The sequence below is a fragment of the Myxocyprinus asiaticus genome, chromosome 7, assembly GCF_019703515.2.
Source record: "Myxocyprinus asiaticus isolate MX2 ecotype Aquarium Trade chromosome 7, UBuf_Myxa_2, whole genome shotgun sequence".
Taxonomy (NCBI): Eukaryota; Metazoa; Chordata; class Actinopteri; order Cypriniformes; family Catostomidae; genus Myxocyprinus; species Myxocyprinus asiaticus.
In genome coordinates, this window is record NC_059350.1 from 41773520 (window position 1) to 41796471 (window position 22952).

General features: G+C 40.7%; 1 protein-coding gene across 1 annotated transcript; it reads right to left on the minus strand.

Annotated features, from left to right (window-relative positions):
* Positions 1-1998: 1998 nt before the first annotated feature.
* On the minus strand, positions 1999-13975 carry LOC127443400 (nocturnin-like). The gene is made up of 3 exons (XM_051701978.1): positions 13839-13975; positions 5738-6013; positions 1999-2873 (listed from the first exon to the last, which is right to left on the minus strand). The coding sequence occupies exons 2-3, from the start codon at positions 6003-6005 to the stop codon at positions 2014-2016; spliced, it is 1128 nt and encodes a 375-aa protein (XP_051557938.1). The 5' UTR covers positions 6006-6013; positions 13839-13975; the 3' UTR covers positions 1999-2013.
* Positions 13976-22952: the final 8977 nt, after the last annotated feature.

A 22952-nucleotide genomic window follows, 5' to 3' on the forward strand; every position in this document is an offset into this window, starting at 1 on the left:
TCTTCTTAAAAGAACTTTTATTTCTGTTAATTACAGACCGTTGAAAATACTCTATTTATACAGGCATGATATTTTCAACAAGAAACAACTGGAGAATTACTTTCTTAAGAGTCATTTTTAGGAATAAACATTTATAATTTTTACTGCCGTAAACACACCACCACAACATGTGTCAAATGTGCCATTCCATAACCCCAGAAAATAATTTGACTTGGTATGTTTGTATGAACATAAAAAGATTCAACAACTAAGACATAAACTGAACAAGTTTCACAGACATGTGACTAACAGAAATGGAATAATGTATCCCTGAACAAAGGGGGGGTCGTCAAAATCAAAAGTAGCAGTCAGTATCTGGTGTGGCCTCCAGCTGCATCAAGAACTGCAGTGCATCTGCTCCTCATGGACTGCACCTTATTTGCCAGTTCTTGCTATGAGATATTACCCCACTCTTCCACTAAGGCACTTGCAAGTTCCCGGACATTTCTGGGGGGAATGGCCCTTGCCCTCACCCTCCGATCCAACAGGTCCCAGATGTGCTCAATGGGACTGAGATCCAGGCTCTTCACTGGCCATGGCAGAACACTGACATTCCTGTCTTGTAGGAAATCATGCACAGAACGAGCAGTATGGCTGGTGGCATTGTCATGCTGGAGGGTCATGTCAGGATGAGCCTGCAGGAAGGGTATTACATGAGGGAGGAGGATGTCTTCCCTGTAATGCACAGTGTTGAGATTGCCTGCAATGACAACAAGCTCAGTCCGATGATGCGGTGACACACCGCCCCAGACCATGATGGACCCTCCACCTCCAAATCGATCCCGCTCCAGAGTACAGGCCTCGGTGTAACGCTCATTCCTTCGACGATAAACGCGAGTCCGACCATCACCCCTGGTGAGACAAAACCGTGACTCATCAGTGAAAAGCACTTTTTGCCAGTCCTGTCTGGTCCAGCGAAGGTGGGTTTGTGCCCATAGGCACCTATTGCAGACAGTCTGAGCATTGATGGAGGGATTGTGCGTTCCTGGTGTAACTCGGGCAGTTGTTGTTGCCATCCTGTACCTGTCCTGCAGGTGTGATATTCGGATGTACCGATCCTGTGCAGGTGTTGTTACATGTGGTCTGCCACTGCGAGGACAATCAGCTGTCCTTCCTGTTTGCTTGTAGTCTTAGGCGTCTCACAGTATGGACATTACAATTTATTGCCCTGGCCACCTTTCTTTTGGTGTTTTTCAGAGTCAGTAGACTCTTTAGTGTCCTAAGTTTTCATAACTGTGACCTTAACTGTAAGCTGTTAGTGTCTTAACGACCATTCCACAGGTGTATGTTCATAAATTGTTCATGGTTCATTGAACAAGCATGGAAAACATTGTTTAAACCCTTTACAATAAAGATCTGTAAAGTCATTTGGATTTTTACAAAATTTTATTTACAATACAGTGTCCTAAGAAAGGGACGTTTCTCTTTTGGCTGAGTTTATATATTATAGTATATTAATGCTTCAGTACAATTGTTTTTATTTGAGCTGTAAAGTTGTATAAATCCTTTTAAGTCCTTTTAGTGGCAGACTACCATTCTACTGTTCCTGTTTGTGCACATGCAAAAGTTGCCAGGCTTACCAGCTATACATGGTGATGACAGGAGTTGAAAAAAATTGGATATAACTTTGCACATGAAGTAATTTTGTCACATCAGTCTCTTGTTAACATCTATAATGTTTCAGTCTTGTGGCTATACTTTCGAAACTGTATGTATTTTTGAATGTTCACCCATAGACTTTTATTGTAAGTGCATTCCTTTAAAAGTGATATTTGGGATGATTCAAAATGTTTTTCTGTGGTAATCAACAGCAGGCCACAGATGCTGTAACATCTATTGCACTCGGAACATTCCTTTGAGGATATACAGACCTAATCATTAAATATTCATGAAACAAAAGTATTTAGAAATCTTGTGCCAACATAAGTCTTAACCTGTGGTAAATGTCTTGCGAGATTACCAGTAAACCTCCAATTATTGGGAAACAAACGGTAGATCCATGAAGCTAATGTCACAGACAAGCGAGAGGTGATCAGAGGGGTAGTTATAGGAAGGCAGCCTGTTTGGTCCAATTTGTTCTTCTGTAGGAAAGTCCAGAACCGCATTGACATTAAACACTCTATGTGAATACCACACATAATCCAGTGTGTGGCAACTCTCCCCACTAGGACGGATCTTCCACGTCGTATAAGGTGGCTCAGTTTTTCCATCCGTACTCAGATGCTTGTATGCACTGTCGAGCCCAAGACTAGATGCTGCGAAATTTTTATAGACATCCTCCGAAGGCTCAGCATTAAAATCGCCACATACTACCAGAGGAACGTCAGTATTTGCATTTTCTTCCGTCTCTATTCTCTGTGCAATGTTTTGCAGGTTCCGCAACAGATCTGAACCTTGTGCACTGCGTAGAACCTCCCAACCACTCCGTGCCTTCAGATGCGTTACCGCAACACAGAAAGCCCGTCCTGTTGCTTGGCAACGCAATGTAGTTATGACTGCAACCTGATTGGTATTTAGCATCATGGCAGACAGTCGCAGGTGCGTTGTGTTTATTAACTGGAAGCGTTTTTCATTGAAGAAGAGAGCACAGCCATCAGGGCCATTGTTATTCTCGACATCCAGACACAGTGACCATGGTTTGGGGCAGAAGCTGCTCTGGTAGCCCAAACTAGCCAGAACAGGCTGAAACATGTCAAAGTAGTGATCAACTTCCTGTAGGCACAGGATGTCAGGTCTGTACATTAGGATCTCTTCCAGTATCAAATACTTTCTTTCAGCCCAGTTCAGAGCATCCATGGGGCACTGCACAAAACTGTCCATGCCTTCACCGAGTGCTGCAAAGAGACAAAGAGATGGAGAAGGTTATATGTAAACTACAGATTCTTATTTCCATAATTTATTCTAATTGAAAGCAATGCTGAACATGTAGAACTTTATAAAACAACTACTAGATGCTTGCCCATGCAAAAGGGTCAGTTGTGCGTTTCTGAGAGTACTTGTTCACAGTGGCTTGATTGTTCACTTGAGAACTTGTGTTGTTTAACGGCAAAAACAACGCAAGTTCTTGTGTGAATGCGTGCCATTGTGAATGAGCTTCACTCACGCAATGGAAGTCAAGATTTTCATTGGAAAATTACTTACATTTCGGGTTACTGTCAAAACCTATTGTATGCTTTCAGAAGACTTGAAATATAGCACACAAGCTGTATGGACTAACTTTATGACACTTTGAAGTCACTATCAACTGCAATAGAGTGTAACAGTCTTGTTCTGCAAGTAAAAATCCAATTTATTTTCTTTGTAGACTAATCGATATTTAACGATAACTTATAAACCTGTAAAGACAGACCTACTGTGAGCTCCGATATTGTTAATTGATGGTATATGCTCCTGTTGAAGCCATCGGTCCATGATGAGTTATTTCAACTTAACCAGAAATTCCTGGTTAAGAATTACACCACCCATTTTGCTGAAGAGCAAAGATCCAACAATCAAGAGAATTGCGGCAAACAAACCATGGCACTGTGAATGAAGCAACCAAGTCGGTCTCCCTACACTCTCAAACTACTTCTATATTTTTATATACAGTACAGTGTATTCAGACCCCTTCATTTTTAAATGTTTTGTTATGTTGCAGTCTTATGCTAAAATGCTTTAAATTATTTGTAATATTTAAATGATTTCCATACCCCGTAATGACAAAGCAAATAACTGATTTTTGATAATTTTGCAAATTTATTATAAAGAAAAAACTGAAATATCACATTGACATAAGTATTCAGACCCTTTGCTATGACACTTGAAATTTAGCTCAGGTGCATTCCATTTCTCTAAATCATCTTTGGGATGTTTCTACGCTTTGATTGGAGTCCACCTGTGGCAAATTCAATTGATTGGACATGATTTGGGAAGGCACACACCTGTCTATATAAGGTTTCACAGCAAAAACCAAGCCATGAGGTCAAAGGAACTGACTGCAGAGCACAGAGACAGGATTGTGTCGAGGTACAGATCTCAGGAAGGCTACAACAATTTTTTGGCTGCATTGAAGGCTCCCAAGAGAACTGTGGCCTCCATAATGAAAGATGTTTGGAACAACCAGGACTCTTCCTAGAGCTGGCCACCCAGCCAAACAGAGCAATCTGGGGAGAAGGGCCTTGGTAAGAGAGGTGACCAAGATGGTCACTTTGGTTGATCTCCAGAGATCATGTGTAGAGATGGGAGAAACTTGCAGAAGGACAACCATCACTGCAACACTCCACCTATCTGAGCTTTATGGCAGAGTGGCCAGACGGAAGCCTCAGTGAAAGAAAGCAAAAAAGCACCTAAAGGACTCTCAGACTGTGAGAAACAAGATTCTCTGGTCTGATAAAACGAAAATTAAATTGTCTGGCCTCAATTGCAAGCGTCATGTCTGGAGGAAACCAGGCACTACTCATTACCTGCACAATACCATCCTAATGGTGAAGCATGGTGGTGGTAGCATCATGCTGTGAGGTTGTTCTTCAGCAGCAGGGACTGGGGGACTGGTCTGGGTTCAAGGAAAGCTGAATGCAGCAAAATACAGAGATATCCTTAATGAAAACCTGGTCCAGTTTGCTCAGGACCTCAGACTGTGCCGAAGTTTCACCTTCCAACAGGACAATGACCCTAAGCACACAGCAAAGACAACGCAAGTGTTGCTTAGGGACAACTCTGTGAATGTCACTGAGTGGCCCCAGCCAGAGTCTGACTTGAACCCAATCGAACATCTCTGGAGAGACCTGAAAATGACTGTCCACCGACGGTCCCTATCCAGCCTGACAGAGCTTGAGAGGATCTACAGAGAAGAATGGCAGAAAATCCCCAAATCCAGGTGTGCAAAGCTTGTCGCCTCATACCCAAAAAGACTTCAACTAAGTACTGAGTTAAGGGTCTGAATATTTATACCAATGTGATATTTCAGGTTTTTCTTTTTGATAAATTTGCAAAGTTATCAAAAATCAGTTTTTTGCTTTGTCATTATGGGGTATAGAGTGTAGATTGATGTGAAAAAAATAAATAATTGAAAGTATTTTAGCATAAGGCTGCAACATAACAAAATGTAAAAAAAAATGAAGGGGTCTGAATACATTGCACTGCATATCTGAATATTCTGCAATAAAATTAAAATATATTGTTTTTGTACTTATAATGAATATTAAATCAATTGTTTTATATTTTTTCATCGTTTTGAATTCGATTACATCACTCGCAATGCTTCATGGTATTGTAGTTCATGCCTTTATGAAAGATGTTAAGTTACACAGCCTTGTACCTTTGTCTTATTGTCCGATTTTCAAGCACATTTTTTTGCTTCAAATCAAAGTTTGTAATGTTGTGATTCACCTCGGAGGTGGTTGGATTGATTCCTGGCTTAGAACTTTTTTTTATGAAGGATTTTCTAAAATTTCTATGGAAAAAAATAATGGGAAAAAATACTTCAGAAGTGGGCAGGCACTGTTGCGCCCTATTGTATTGAATTGACGGACTGGGATATTCATTAAAAATATATATATATTGTGTTTTGCGTAAGAAAACACAAAAGTCATACTGGTTTGGAATGACATAATGAGTAAATTATGACAGAATTTTCATTTTAGGGTGAACTATTCCTTTAAACATGAGTAGTATGTAGGATTTTTTTGTTATAAGGATGAATACAGAGTTAGGTTTATACCTTGTGCTAGAACATTCCACTGCATTACTCTGATTGCCGTGTGCCTAGAGTTTTCATGCCCAGTATGAACAAAAGCCCTGTGCAATCGGGCTGGCCGGTTTCTCAGAACCTCTCTACATTCTCTCAACAGCTCCAAAGGGTCCACCAGGTCCTGATCCAGATCCAGGTTGTTATCCAGATTGTATCTGGATTCACAGGGGTGAGGGAGAGAAGGGCTGCTGATGGTCTTAACCAGGGCACTGTAGAGACTGCTAGTGCTGCTGCTCATGGAACATGCTAAAACAATAAAAAAATAAAAAATTGCTGTCACATTAGGATATTTTTTAAATCCTACCAGGCATATCCACACATAGATTAATATTACAGCCTTTTTTACAAATTATAATAATTATAATTATATATCACACATTTGCACATATACAGTGAAATTCTTTTTTTTTTTTTCACATATCCCAGCTAAGCTGGGGTCAGAGTGCAGGGTCAGCCATGATATGGCACCCCTGGAGCAGATAGGGTCAAGGGCCTTGCTCAAGGGCCCAACAGTGGCATCTTGGCAGTGCTGGGGCTTGAACCCCTGACCTTCTGATCAGTAACCCAGAGCCTTAACTGCTGAGCCATCTGACCATCTGACTGGATGTAATGTATTTCAATCAAAACAATGAGCACAAAGTTTCAAAAAACAAATTGTAAGTTCAATATGACTGCCATTTGGGTGGGGGTGGGGGGAATTGCGACCCCATATCTGGAGTCATATCTGGAGGTCATAGACAGTCAGTGACAACAAGGCAGCATTTAAGCTGTCTTTTCATGGCATATGACAGACGACAGTCCGGAAGTCACTCATTTCCACTGCGGATGCAGAATTTTTGGATCTGATTTGAGCTTCGGATATGTTAAATTATTTCAACTCATGCAACTAGACCGCATGTGACCGCCAAACCAGATATGATGTATTCAAACATATGAGCGAGAAGTAAGAAATAAATGTTTTTTTTGTCCTAAATTTTATTCTAACCGTGTGCTACTTCGGCAGATTGGACTGTTTTTGTGAATATCCGATTGGAATCCAATTATATTTAGCAAGTCTGAATGGCAAAAAAAACAAAAAAAAAAACAAAATCACATGAAATATGATTTTTACAAATCAGTTTCAAGGTTTATTCATATGTGGTTTAAAATCCTATTCATATCACATGTCTGGAAATCTGTTTCAGTCTGACCACTCATGTGGCTTTTCCCAAATGTCACTTTTTCACGCAACGCAAAGACGTGTCACATTGCTACAGGAAACATGCTAGCTGTGGTGGCGGAAATAAACTGTGTGGTGGAGTGTAGGTCTAGTTGAGAATATTATTAATGGAATCTTTCTGTCTGGACCACACACCGTTTCGAACTATGATACTGGCGGAGATGGTAGCACGAAAGAAAGCAGGGCATCCCAGCCTCCTCCATCTCTGCCACTGCTCATAAGGCGTAGTCCAGCGCTGCACCTACACATTGGCATGTAATAAGCTAAAATCCCTATTCCATTCCCCCTCTGTGTTGTTTTTTTTTTTTTTTCCATACTGAAGCAATGTCATTGCTATATCAACCAATGCAGATATGACACAAAATGCAGATAGCCACGGGACATTCAAATCAGATCTGATCAGTTGCGATACACAGTGCGGACAGTCAATCATGAAGATCGGATTCCAATCGGATACATAAAAAAATCGGATTTGGACTGACAGTCTGAATATAGCCTTTGAGTTAATTTGTACTCCCTATTTGCTGAATTGTTAATATTGTTATTATATTATAATATGATATCACATTGCGATTCAAGAGTGCCTTCTCCTTTACAATGAATACAATCCATTGCAAATTAATTATGACTGCAACTAGGGGGTGAAATGAGACAGTCGTAAGTAAAAGTTGGAGATAGTCCCTTTGTCCGAAATCGCGTACTGTCAGAGATGTACTATATTTGGCGAAGGACGCACTTCTCGGCCAGTACAACAGTATGTTCTTTAGGTATGCAGGACATACAGTTGTGCTCAAAAATTTGCATACTCTGGCAGAAATTGTGAAATTTTGGCATTGATTTGGAAAATGTGACTGATCATGCAAAACAAACTGCCTTTTATTTAAGGATAGTGATCATATGAAGCCATTTATTATCACATAGTTGTTTGGCTCCTTTTTAAATCATAATGATAACAGAAATCACCCAAATGGCCCTGATCAAAAGTTTACATACTCTTTAATGTTTGGCCTTGTTACAGACACACGAGGTAACACACACAGGTTTAAATGGCAATTAAAGTTTAATTTCCCACACCTGTGGCTTTTTAAATTGCATTAGTGTCTGTGTATAATAGTCAATGAGTTTGTTAGCTCTCACGTGGATGCACTGAGCAGGCTAGATACTGAGCCATGGGGAGCAGAAAAAAACTGTCAAAAGACCTGTGTAACAAGGTAATGGAACTTTATAAAGATGGAAAAGGAGATCAAAAGATATCAAAAGCCTTGAAAATGCCAGTCAGTACTGTTCAATCACTTATTAAGAAGTGGAAAATTCAGGGATCTCTTGATACCAAGCCAAGGTCAGGTAGACCAAGAAAGATTTCAGCCACAACTGCCAGAAGAATTGTTCGGGATACAAGGAAAAACCCACAGGTAACCTCAGGAGAAATACAGGCTGCTCTGGAAAAAGACGGTGTGGTTGTTTCAAGGAGCAAGGAGTACTTCTGGGGTTGTAGGTATTGCCTGTGAACAAATATATATATATATATATATATATATATATATATATATATATATATTTGTTGTTACACAAGCACAATTTAAGCACAAGTAACAACTTTCTTTGTATATACAGTATATCACTTACAGTTGAAAAGAGCTGTCCGACTCACGGTTCACCGCCATTCTTTAAAATCCAGCGTTTTGAATGTCACATTTCCTCAGATCCCAAGGTATTATGGGATAGTAGAACATCTAGTTGATCTGCACTTTAGAATCTCACCGGAAATAGCAGGTCATCCTTGTATTTCTCGCTTACTCTTTTATGAATACTGTGGATTCTTCTGACATGCTACTCTATTGGCATACTGGTTTTGGCATACTTTATAGTATGGAAGTATGGATATTTGGATGCAGCAAATGAAAAGGCAGCTTTACTCAATAATAGTATCCTACTAGATTGGGAGGTTAGATCACGTGAGTTCTAATATTTTCCCTACCATTGGTAGTCACCAAATCATGTCACTGCTCATTTTTATGAAGTTAAACTCTGCTCACTTATGTCGACTCCAATCGGCAGCTCTCATAAAAAAATGGCTTCTGGTAGTGTTATCTCTGCAAATTGCTATCAGAGTTAACACACCTTTACACTGAGCATTTGTGCAAACTCAGGCTTAATTCCACTTGATTCTATCCTGTCCTGTCCTCTTCAAATAGGGCAAGCAACCATACTGTTAATCCATTTACACTTGAGAGCACAACGCAGCACCGGTTGGACAGGGGTAGTTAAAGACACATCGCAGCCTGAGCTGAGATGCGTTTATGCATGTAATACTTCCATTGATCTAAAGGTCCCAGTAGCATACGATTTCACAAGTGCAGACTTTCTTTCAATTCAAAAGAATGTTCTGGATGGTTACACCAGATGTCTGTGTGTCTACAGGTCCCTGGTAAGACCATCTTGGCCTTAATCAACCCATCATTCACTGATTACCTTTAAACCTAATGGCCTCTCCACTGCTTAGATCACAGGGATTTTTTGCTGCTTTCTTTTGCTAAATTATTTAATTGCCTGGTGAATCTGGAAATATCCCTGATAAATTATCTTAAAGAGAAAAAGCCACGAGGGGGCCTGTGTAGCTCAGCAAGTATTGACGCTGACTACCACCCCTGGAGTTGCGAATTCGAATCCAGGGTGTGCTGAGTGATTCCAGCCAGGTCTCCTAAGCAACCAAATTGTCCCGGTTGCTAGGGAGGGTAGAGTCAAATGGGGTAACTTCCTTGTGGTTGCGATTAAGTGGTTCTCGCTCTCAATGGGGCATGTGGTAAGTTGTGTGTGGATTGCGGAGAGCAGCATGAGCCTCCACATGCTGTGAGTCTCCGCGGTGTCATGCACAGCAAGCCACGTGATAAGATGCGCGGATTGACGGTCTCAGAAGCAGAGGCAACTGAGACTTGTCCTCCGCCAACCGGATTGAGGTGAGTAACTGCACCACCATGAGGACCTAGTAAGTAGTGGGACTTGGGCATTCCAAAATTGGGGAGAAAAGGGGATAAGCCAACCTGCTTTCAGATCAGCACTTACAATGGTTAAATAGACTAAATAATACATTTCACCAGGTGAATGTACAATGTCAGTGTACAATACCATGGTACACGAACATGATAATCATTTAGTTCAGATCATGGTATAGCTATATCAAAGTACCATGCTATTACCATCTGACAACATCACTGTACCATAGGATGTTGTTGTGTTTCTTTTTAAATCAAATATATGTTATCTGAATGATCCGTTTTAAATCTAACAATTTTCACTTCATTACAAATTGTCCACAGTCTCACTCGTAATGAGTTCACCCTAAGTCCTCAAAATACATTAAGAAAAAATATATTATCATGTTAAACTCAACTGACATAGCAGAATACTAAACAATAAACACTAACTTAACCAACAATTATTCAAATGTTTTCATTAAAAATAATAATAAAATAAAATAAAAAACAAGAATAAGAATAAGCATTTGCTTATCTTACCAACAACTTCCATGACTTGGGCAGATTTGTTTTAGGTGTATGCTGTGAGATTGTACGAGTAGTGTTTCCAACAGCAATGCACCACTGGCTGTGTGTGTGTGTGTGTGTGTGTGTGTGTGTGTGTGTGTGTGTGTGTGTGTGTGTGTGTCTGTTAAACTGCTTCTAACAGACTGAGATTACAGGTTTGATATGTCAGTCCATATGGACTCACAGGTCAGGTGGTTGTTAAAGTGTACATAATGCAACCATTTCACCACATGTGCTTTTATGCATGTCATAACCTACTAAGAGCACACAATGCGCATACTCTCTTGACTAACAAACCCCATCTTGTAAGAAATTCCACATGGTGTAATTATTTAATCATGAGTGATTCTAGCTTGCATTGCATGGCATTCAGGAAGCTGTGTAAGGTTACAGTGTAAGTGGTTTGTATTGTCACAACAACCTGTAGCAATAGAAGTCCACTTTTGACATCACTAAGTCTGTCAGCATGGGATTACATGTACGGTAATCATCCTAACACAGTAGTCCATGGTCAGCATAATAACTATATTATTAAATTATAGGGTTGATCTCTAACAAAAAAGTACCAAATGTTATGGCACTGCCCTGGTTTTTTTTGTACATGTGCTTTTGTTTAAATTATTATTATGGAAAACCTGCAAATGTTTTTCTAGTTGCTTTGCTCTAAAATTTTTCATTGGCTAGAAATTGTTCTTTGTGAAAGTAATCTCTACGAAATGTTTTTTTTTTTTTTTTTTTTACTCTTATCTAGTAATCACGAAAAGTCATGGAAATACATGTATGTAGGAACCAGGTTTGAGGTACATTGGCGTACAATTGTACATGAATATGGTAGAAAAAACTGTCAAATTGGTGTGCACATCCAAAACCCAAGTTGGGCTAAAGTGCAGAAAAACAACAAAAACAAAAACAAAACAAAAAACACACAAATGTAAAAAAAATAGTGTAGATTTCCACACACTGTTATAATAAAAGTTTGGAGCTTTAATTTCAAAGCAACGTTTCAACCAGTTAGGTCTTCATCAGGCATGAATATGGTAATTTTTTTATAAGGGATGGGGCTCCGTAGTATCCAAAATTTTAGGACAAAACTGTTCTTCTAATATACCTCAAATTTAATGTGGTTTGTGTACTGGTCTGCAGAATGGAAATAATGGCCAACTTTAACGAAATATACCAGGTTCAATACAAGTTAAACTCAATCGACTGCATTTATGGCATAATGTTGACTACCACACAAATTAATTTCAACTCGTCCCTCCTTTTCTTTAAAAACAAAACAAAAATCAAAGTTACATTAAGGCAGCTGAATGGGTCAATTTTTGGAGGGTTTAAAGACAGAAATGTGAAGCTTATCATTTTATAAGAGCACTTACATTAATTTTGTTAACACTTGTGTTTTATTTGAGCTGTAAACCTGCTTCAGTCATCATTTTTATGGTCGTTTTAGGGTTAGTTGACATTACATTGTCATGGCAACAAAGCTGTAAAATAACTTTACACAGAAAAGGTTAGTAAGTGATTTGATCACACTAAAATTATGTTTACGTCTTGTGTCTATACTTTTGAAACAGTGAGTATTTTAATGTTTATGAATTGGCCCCATTCACTTCCTTTCTAGGTGCTCCACAGTAATCCAGATTTTTTTAAAGAAAAGAAAAACTTTTGTGGTAATCAATATGATGCCACAAATCCTTTCGATACAGCTTAATTTGAATATTCCTTTAACCTATGCACAACAGAATGTTCAAATAGGAACATCCTGTACTAATATCATGGTAATGAAATCAGTGCGTTCCCTAACAATCCCTCTATCCCTTTCAGCTTTCAACCTCTAGTTTGGGGTCATGCTTAAAAGTCACAGATCAAAAATAGCTTCATCAACACAAACAGTGTGAGAAGAAGTTCTTGGCGCTCCTTTGGAATTACAGCAACACCATTATTAGAGCTGTAGTGATACATCATAGTGATTCTACTAAGGGGTTATCATATGGATGTGTTGCAGAGCTAGATCATGATATTGGTTATTAACTCATTTCAACTTCATTCCTGAGATCCATCAACTATCCTGCAGTTTGACGCCTAGTTGACCTGTGGCTTTCTGCATCCTTCATAAAAGAAGATCTTACTTGGCAGCTGGAGCAGATATGGAAAGCGAAAGTTTTGGTTTATGGGTCACATCATGGGGTCATGGCATAATGTTGATTACGACAAAAAATTATTTTGACTCGTCCCTCCTTTTCTTAAAAAAAAAAAAAAAAGCTAAAATCACAGTGAGGCACTTACAATGGAAGTGAATGGAGCCACTTTTGGAGGGTTTAAAGGCAGAAAAGTGAAGCTTATAATTTGATAAAAGCACTTACAGTAATTCTGTTAAAACTTTTGTATTATCTGTGCTGTAAAGTTTTTTAAATTGTCATCTTTACGGTCGCATTAGGGTTTTAGGGTTTATAGCAGGTTTGCCATGGCAAATAAGTTCTAAAATTGGAGATAACTTTACACAGAAAAGGTTAGCAAGTGATTTTATCACACTAAAATCATGTTCACAAGCATATGGTTTACATCTTGTGACTATACTTTTGAAACAGTATTTAAACATTTACGGATTGGCACCATTGACTTCCATTGTAAGTGTCTCAATGTAACCCAGATTTTTGCTTTTCTTTTTTTTGTTTGTTTGTTTGTTTTTTTTTTTTTTTGTAAGAAAAGGAGGGACGAGTCAAAATAATTTTTTGTGGTAATCAACTTTATGCCACAAATGCTGGAAATTTCATTAGTGTAATGTTTTTTTTTTAAACCAATAGGCAAAACACAATAATATTATGTATTAATAGCTATTATTACTATTATTACTATATACAGTATTATATTATGTACTATCAGTTATAAAATATGTATAATATCAGCTATATTATTCGGCTATGTACCGTTCAAAATGTCTATATCGGGGATAACTGTAAAGTTCATCTGTAGCATTCTCTTTTGAATATCTTTTGTTTCTTGGTTATCGTTACGTGTAAATGATGTTTATCAACAACAAATGGAAAATAGGAGTTGAAAGTATTTAACATAAGCTCCGTACAAGAGTACATTTCTTTAACAGACCGTCACGCAAGCTAGTGGAGGACAAGCAGCACGGTTACATGATTTGTAATTATAATTCATTACTTGGACGTAGTTTGGAGAACTGTATCAAGGGTTCCGCGGGACCGATGTGTGAAAACCGCACAAATGAAGAGAAGCGACAAAACACGGCAGCGTAGATGTGAAACAATGGTAGCAAATGTGCATAGCCTATTTTGTCACTCACCGGATTGGCGTCAAATAATGAATGCCCTCTTGTCGGTCAGTTATTGCTGGAATCGAAGCAATCTGCCTCCGTGTATGATCTTAAGTGACCTCCGCAAACGTACACACGCTACAAAGAGAGCTGTAAACCAAAGAAAGGTCATACAACTGGATCATCCCTGATCAGTGGAGATACATTGACATCTTCCGGATTAATGCAGTATTGCAAAGGCTTTTCACAAGGGGGGTGCTTGACGTTTTTAAAACGCCAAACCCTCCATTTGGGCATTCTTTTTTCCCCTTTTTTTTTCTTCTGTTGTGTATCTGGGGACATCTGAAAACGAAAAACGAATCTTCCAAAGATTCACATGAGACACAAATGGGTAATTCCTTTAACTCCTTTCTAATGGCTATAGCATAAAATACAATAACATAAAGTAACAACATAAAATAAAAAGTAAACGGGTATATGACATGGAGACATGTGTGGTATGAGACATTGACAGTATTTCTCTTGTGTGTTTGTATTTTTTAGGTAGATCTCTGAAGACGTGTGGGAACAGATCAGACCTCTCTTGCAGCCCTTATATCCTGGTGAAGAAAGCATTCTGCTACCCAGCGAAGGACACATGTCAGCACCATTGTAGATCATAGTAGTAGTAGTAGTTTCATATTAAATGCAACCCCTTTGTGACAGTGTTGTTTATGCAAGGGTGATTCCTGTGAATGAGAAAGAATTCTACTTGAGCTTTTTGAAACTTTTACCTTAATACAGCCATTTGTAGATTTTATTACACTTGTGTGTTTAGCTGAAAATTAGTGGCCTGAGTTTTACTGCTATAGCAACTAGGTATGGGCATTTTCAAGTAATTTTGTAGTCGAGGACTCTAACCAGTACAAGTCCTCCCTATAGGCAAACTAAGCAAGTTGCTTAGGGCCTTCGATTTGCCATGGGGCCCACACACTGCCAAAGACTTATAAGTAGTGTTACGAACATACTGATGGGGGCCCCCACATTAATTTTTGCTTTGGCCCCCCCAAAAGGCTAGGACCGGCACTGACTCTAACCTATAAAAACAATGGATTAATCGTAAATTAAAATGTCAGTTAAAAATACCATTTATGACACGTAGGTGAAATTTATATTTTGTTTTAAACACAAACGTTACTAAGAATCTTTCAAGATACGCTAACTTCAACAAACTATGCTTTCTTTTGGGAAAAAAATAATTAACAATATGCATAATAATAAAAAAAACAGTAAAAAACATTTGCACTCACTCTGTGCTTACATAGAAACCAATACTGGTGGCATTAGGGTAATGCACATTTAAAGGCTATCACATTTTTAACATTTCACGTGATATTATTCAGAAAAACAAGTGGTGAAAGTTTAACTGTGTTCAGTTAAAACTAGCTGCAACAAATTGCATGCGTTTGAAACGTCATGTCCAAACTGTTCCATTTGGGACAGTCAGTGGAGTGTCCAGACTTTTTTGACTGAGGTGGCCCATGTTGGTCCAGACTCAACATCCCCGGTATTCTGGCCAAATTCCCCCATTGGCCCTTATCAATCATGGCTTCCTAATAATCCCCATCCATTAATTGGCTGTATCACTCTACTCTATCCTCTCCACTAATAGCTGGTGTGTGGTGAGCGTACTGGCACACTATGGCTGCCGTCGCATCATCCAGGTGGATTGAGGAGAGTCCCCTTGTTCAATGTGTAAAGCAGTTTGAGTGTAGTGTCAGAAAAGTGCTATATAAATGTAACATTCATTCATTCATTCAACATCCCTGATATTATTATTATTAATAATAAGATATTTACATTTTCAGGAATTTTTAGTTGTTGAATGTTACAGCAACGCCTCAACCTGCTCCATGCCATGTCACAGCAACGCCTCAGCCTGCTCCATGCCATGTCACAGCAATGCCTCAGCCTGCTCCATACCACGTCACAGCCATGCCTGAGCCTGCTCCATGCCATGTCACAGCCACGCCTGAGCCTGCTCCATGTCATGTCATAGCCACATCTGAGCTATTGGACCTGGAGATGGTTCCCGCCCTTGTACCCACCCTATGGACGCTTCCTCAGGATCAGACAAAGGGAACTTCCTACCCTCCGAATTCGCCTAGACCCTCCGAGCCCTGGACTCCGCCTTGGTTCTCCGATCCTTCAGGTACACCTTGGCTCTATGTCCCTTCGGATCCACCATGGTCCTTCGGCCAATTGGCTTCTCCGGGGTCCCTCATCCCTCCAGCTCTGCCTTGGTCAGTCAGTCTCCTGGCTCCGCCTCTGTCCTCCAATCCCCCAGCTCCAACTCAGTCCTCCGAGCCTTGGGCACTACCTCAGTTCTTCAAACATCCAGATCCACCATGGTCCTTTGAGTCGTTGGCTACTCTCCAGGCACCAAGTTCCCTGGTGTTGCCCCTCAAGTCTCTCACGGCCCTGCCTTCCACAGCTCCACCCCTCGAGCCTCTCAGGGCCCCACTTTCCATTGACTCTGTCAGGTCATACCCCACACCATGTCTTGCTTCAAGACCCCCCCCCCAGTTTATGCCATGTTTAATGTGTTTTGTTCATGTGTTGGGGCACTGGGAGCCACCCCTTAGTTGGGGGATATGTCATGTGTATTTTGTTGGTTCATGTTATTCATGTCTTTTATTTTGAAATTCTAGTTCCTGTTTCATGTCATGTGGTTCCCTTGTCATGTGATTTCATGTTTCCCTCCATGTTCATGTGTCTTGTTTTCAATCGTTGATTGTCTTGTTATCTTGTTTAGAGTTCTTTGTGTTTATTGGTTATCTTTGTCATGTGTTCTCCCATGTCATGTATTTAACCCTCATGTTTTCTATGGTCTAGTGTCAGGTATTGATGATTGCTGAATGTAACTTTGGTTGTTAGATCATGTCAAGTCTAGTTTATGCCAAGCCAAGTTTATGTTATGTCAAGTTCATGTTTATGTTTAATTCATGTTTGTAGTTAGGGTTTTATGGATACACGTTGGAATAAATTTGCACTTGGGTTCTTTACACCATTGTCAACATTACAGAAATAAGATGATGAAATATGCAGAAGATTACAGCATTACAGTTTTTGTCTAGTTGGGATAGAAGAGAGTACTGGCTTGTTCACTGGAGCAGGCAGTTGTTCTGTTGTTTGATTGGTCCAACGATAACCTTTAATATGGAGATGAGATGACAGCCAGCGATATGTTAACTCAGTCACTTTATGTGTGTTTCTCTTTTATGGGGATGCATAATAAATCTATTATGAAAACATGTTCACTTTTCTCAAAATATATGGTAACTGTTACATTCAGTTATTCAAGGAACAATGTTGTAAACTTTTAACAAAAACTAATTGTTTTATTTTTTTTCTCTTTTTTAACACATCAACAGGATACAAAACAATCTTTGAACATTACTCTTTTTTTTCTGAACTAGAAGGTTGGGGTGGACTACCCAAAACCTTCAACCGAGTGTGGGAATTATTCTGCCCCATTGTTCGCTCAGTGTCTGCCCATGGTATCTCTAACTACGGACAAAGTCTTTTAGGTACCCTGAAGGCACTCTAACCCTGGAAGGATATCGTCTCTCACATTTCCGATAGATTAGTAGGTTTTTCAAGTGCTCCTGAAGTTGAAGAGAGATGAAATCCGTTTCTTCTCAAGGCGCTTAAGGGTGTCTCTATGAGGTAAGTTCTGGGTGTGCCTGCTGAAGACACAACTGTTCCCCTCTCAAGTGTGTCTTTGATCCACACCTCTGGTGTGTCTCTGGTTGTAATTTTGTTGCTGTTTTTGTCTGTACGTTAGTTCTTTCTTTTTCATCCTTTCCATATCTGCACACTTTGATTTAAGCTGGAATAAGCTGGAGATGGAATGAGAGCAACAGGTGTTCTAATTTTCCTCCCCATAAGGAGCTCAGCGGGGCTGTATCCATTTGCCAGTGGGGCAACATGGTAAGCCATAAGGGCAAGGTAGAGATCACTTGAATTCTTGAGAAGACTTTTGATTTTCCTCACAGCTCGCTCCGCCTCCCCGTTGCTCTGTGGAAAATGGGGACTGGATGTCACATGGCTGAAGCACCAGTCTGTGCAAACGTACGGAAACACTCTGATACAAACTAGGGTCCATTGTCTGATCGCACCACCTCTGGTATCCCGTGGCATGCATAGATGGACTTGAAGTGTTCAGTCACTGCCTCTGATGTCGTTAATGTTAGTTAGGCAACTTCAAAATACCTTGAAAAAAAATCGACAGTGACCAAGTACTGCTTGTTGTCTTCCTGAAACAGATCTGCTCCTACACTGGACCACGGCCTTGTCGGGAACTCCGTAGACAGCATTGTTTCGTTGTGGTTTATTCTCTCATGTGCACATGTGTCACATTTTGTCAGTTCTTTGGTGAGGACTGGCCACCACACTGACTGTTTAGCTCTCTCTTTGCATTTTGTTATGCCAAGATGTCCCTCGTGCAGTTTTTTTTAGTATATCAGTTCAGAGTGATGCAGGAACTACTATTCTGCTGCCATTTAGTAATATACCATTTTGTACAGTGAGCTCTCCAGAGAATGAAAGATATGGCTGAAACACTCTGACAATGGGAATTTATCAGGCCATCCTTCCACACAGTATCTCTTCAGCTGCTGGAGTGTGACATCATTGTCCTGGTGTTTTTGGATCTCTTTGAGTTTTTCTGTAGCTGGCAGGTTTCAACGGAGTCAACGTACAAGTTGGTGTCTTCCTCCTGGAGCCCCTCCTTTGTGATGCTTATGGGAGCTCTAGACAGCATGTTTTTATCTGCCACATGTGATATGATGTAGGAGAACCTCATTAGTCACATACGAAGACACTGTTTGCATGGTGGGAGTTTTTTTTTTTTTGAGCTCAGCAAAGGAACCAGAGGTTTATGATCAGTCTTGATGTGGAAACTTTTCCCAATGAGAAACTCTGCAAACCTCTCAAAGGCCCATGTGGAGGCCAGGGCCTCCTTCTCTATTGTGACGTATTGCTGTTCCATATTGCTGAGAGCTTTTGATGCATACGCCACAGGTTTCCATTCTTTGTCTGCTTGCATCTGGAGAAGAACAGTGCCTAGTCCAAATAAAGAGGCATCAACAGATACTTGCTTCACTGTTTGGATCATATAGTGCTAGCCCTGGGGGTGTAGTCAGTTCCATTTTAATTTTATTAAATGCTTCCTGCTGTTGTGACCCCCATGCCCGCATGTTGGACTTCTTCAGCAAGTCTCTGTGTTTTCTCTGCCAGATATGGCAGAAATTTACCAAGACGATTTATCATCCCCAGAGAGCATCTTACTTCACTGTCATTACATGGTCCTTTCATGGCCTTCAATGCACTCACTTTTTCAGGGTCTGCACTCATTCCTCACATCTCAATGACCTGTCCCAGGAACTTGATTTTGTTCTTGGAGAACTCACACTTGTCATTGAGTGTGACCCCAGCCTCCAGGAGTCGTGACAGTGCCCTACGCAGCCTCTCATCATGCTCACACTGTGTGGCCCCCCAGATGAGCACATCATCCATCTGACACAGAACACCCTCCAGACCCTCAAGGATCCTTGTCATGCACTTTTGAAAGTGCTCTGGTGCAGAGGAAATTCCAAAACATAGACGGTTGTAACAATACCGCCCAAATGGAGTTACAGTTGAAGTCAGAAGTTTACATACACTTAGGCTGAAGTCATTAAAATGAATTTTTTAACCATTCCACAGATTTCATATTAGTTAACTATAGTTTTGGCAAGTCGTTTAGGACATTTACTTTGTGTATGACACAAGTTATTTTTCCAGCAATTGTTTACAGACAGATTATTTCACTTTTAATTGACTATATTACAATTCCAGTGAGTCATACACTAAGTTAACTGTGCCTTTAAGCAGCTTGGAAAATTCCAGAAAATGATGTCCAGCCTGTAGGCAATTAGCCAATTAGCTTCTGATAGGCTAATTGGCTAGTTGGAGTCAATTGGAGGTGTACCTGTGGATGTATTTTAAGGACTACCTTCAAAGTCAGTGCGTCTTTGCTTGACATCATGGGAAAATCAAAAGAAATCAGCCAAGACCTCAGAAAAAAATTGTGGACCTCCACAAGTCTGGTTCATCCTTGGGAGCAATTTCCAAATGCCTCAAGGTACCACGTTCATCTGTACAAACAATAGTATGCAAGTATAAACACCATGGGACCATGTAGCCACCCGCTCAGGAAGGAGACGCATTCAGTCTCCTAGAGATGAACGTAGTTTGGTGTGAAAACTGCAAATCAATCCCAGAACAACAGCAAAGGACCTTGTGAAGATGCTGGAGGAAACAGGTAGACAAGTATCTATATCCACAGTAAAACGAGTTCTATATCGACATAACCTGAAAGGCTGCTCAGCCAGGAAGAAGCCACTGCTCCAAAACCACCTGACTACAGTTTGCAAGTGCACATGGGGACAAAGATCTTACTTTTTGGTGAAATGTCCTCTGATGAAACAAAAATTGAACTGTTTGGCCATAATGACCATCATTATGTTTGGAGGAAAAAGGGTGAGGCTTGCAAGCCAAAGAACACCATCCCAACTGTGAAGCATGGGGGTGGCTGCATCATGTTGTGGGGGTGCTTTGCTGCAGAAGGCACTGGTGCACTTCACAAAATAGATGGCATCATGAGGAAGGAAAATGATGTGGATGTATTGAAGCAACATCTCAAGACATCTCATCAGCCAGGAAGTTAAAGCTCAGTCACAAATGGGTCTTCCAAATGGACAATGACCCCAAGCATCCTCCAAAGTTGTGACAAAATGGCTTAAGGATAACAAAGTCAAGGTATCGGAGTGGCCACCACAGAGCCCTGACCTAAATCCGATAGAAAATTTGTGGGCAGAACTGAAAAAGCATGTGCGAGCAAGGAGGCCTCAAACCTGACTCAGTTACACCAGTTCTGTCTGGTGGAATTGGCCAAAATTCCAGCAACTGATTGTGAGAAGCTTGTGGAAGGCTACCCAAAATGTTTGACCCAAGTTAAACAATTTAAAGACAATGCAACCAAATACTAACAAAGTGTATGCAAACTTCCACAAGGAATGTGATGAAAGAAATAAAAGCTGAAATAAATAATTCTCTCTACTATTATTCTGACATTTTTTTTTGTAATTCAATTTTTTTATTGATTCATATGTACATGACAAAGAAAAACCCAACACATATACAAGGAATCAACATTTTACATTCAAACCCCAGGTATGCTGGCCTCAGAGTGGGAAGTTGGCTCCACCTGCCCGTCAGCTGGCCCCCAAGAACCCCGGACGGGCTTCGAGGCAGCCCTGGCACGGGCAACCCGGGGATGAGGCGACTGACTCCGACTGGTCTGGCCCGGGTGAACTCTCCAACCCCACCATCACCCCTGGGCCAGCGCATGGTAAGTATTATATTGTCAGGTGCCATCTGGGCCTCGGTGCCCACATGGTCGGTAAAACAGCAGTTTTCTCATTCCCTGGGTCAGCGCACTCGCGACGGCCAGGCACTGGAAGTCTTTCTGGTCAATCAAGCGAATGTGAGTACCTCCCGTTCCCTTGTTCTCTGTTGAGAGACAGCTGGCGAACAGGTAAGTGTGCTGGTCTCTGGGGTCGCTCGCCCACCCCAGTCACTGGCCACCGTTGCGGGCTTGTGGAGCAGCACATCCCCCCTGGGCTGTCTTCCAGGTGGGGCACCTGCTCTGCCTTGCCACGAACCTGCCCGGGCACGGTAAGTCCAGTTGTCCCCTAGGTGCCACTGGCACAGAATCTGGAGGCTTGGTTAGCGCTCTTCAGCCCCTTGCTGTGGCTTATCAGGACGATTCGCCTCGGCTACGCGATCCAGTTCACCAGATGCCCGCCCAGGTTCAGTGGCATCCTCTCCACTGCGGTGCTGGGCGAGGTGTGTCTCCATCCTCTGGGCGGAGGTTGCCACCCTTCTGGCGAAGGGAGCAATAGAGCCTGTCCCTGTAGTTGAGTTACGCAAGGACTTTTACAGCCCTTATTTCATCGTGCCTAAGAGAGGGGGAGGGTCTTGTTTGATGAGAGAGATTACCATAAACAAACATGAGAAACATGTTCCCTAACAATTTCAGCTGTCCTGTGTCCTGTATTTCTGAATCAGAACCAGCGATACCTGTGTAAGGCTGGCACCAGAATGTCTACAACCAAAGGCGCCATTTCCGGTAAAAGTCTCTCCCCCTTCTCCCCTTCATCAGCTCTGGACCAACACAAAAGACACAAGATTTATATGTAAAAAATATAACAAATACCATGAAAACAAAGAATGCAACTGTATGTGTTTGATATCATTTAAGAGGTCTCTGTGCGACTGGTATAGTGGTCTCTTTCCCATGTTGATAAAACTAATGGTAACAAAGTTATAAGGTCTTTGCCAAATACTGCATAATTCTGGAGGTGGCTCCCCCTCCTTGACCTACAATTGAAATTATCTCCTGTATGTTAACAAGGTTAAACCCCAGGAAGTCAAGAACCCATTCACCTACAAATCCTCATTGTTCAAAGGATAATACCATTTGGTACACAATGTTTATTCTGTCTGGATATTTAAGGAAAGTTGGCATGAAGTTTTGGGAATCTGTATGCAGATCTCCCATGCTGTACCGCTGCATGTAGTTTTGTCAGGTGTGTTTCTTTGACTTGTCTTTTATTTTTAGTAATGCTTGTTTATTCTGATCATGTGAAATTGGCTTTGATTTGAATTTCTGCAACAATGTTTTATATCCTACCTGACAAATAAATTGTTATTATTTGATTTATTCTGAATTCCTCTGAAATCATTACTGGAGCTTTAATATAGGAGGAAGTCATTTAAAGACTCTCAGTTTTAATTTAAACCACTCAGGACAACCAGGCAGGACAACCACCTAGGACAGCCGGGTAGGATTTGAATTTCAATAGACCAGGGTAGACCATACTGGAGCTTTAATATAGGAGAAACCACTCAGGACAACCGGGTAGGAGAAAGCCATTTAAAGACTCTGTCACTGCTCACCGCCCGTCTTAGCAAGTTGTATGTACGTGACTAAGCGGCAATATCGTCTGGTTATGAGAAAAGCTAAACCAGATGATATTAGTTAACCCCACAACCACT

Excerpts from the sequence above, each read along its gene's own strand:
- LOC127443400 (XM_051701978.1), bottom strand. The coding sequence starts at position 6,005 with ATGAGCAGCAGCACTAGCAGTCTCTACAGTGCCCTGGTTAAGACCATC. Across the intron at positions 2,874-5,737 it reads GTGGAATGTTCTAGCACAAG|CACTCGGTGAAGGCATGGAC; the intron begins GTATAAACCTAA and ends GTCTCTTTGCAG.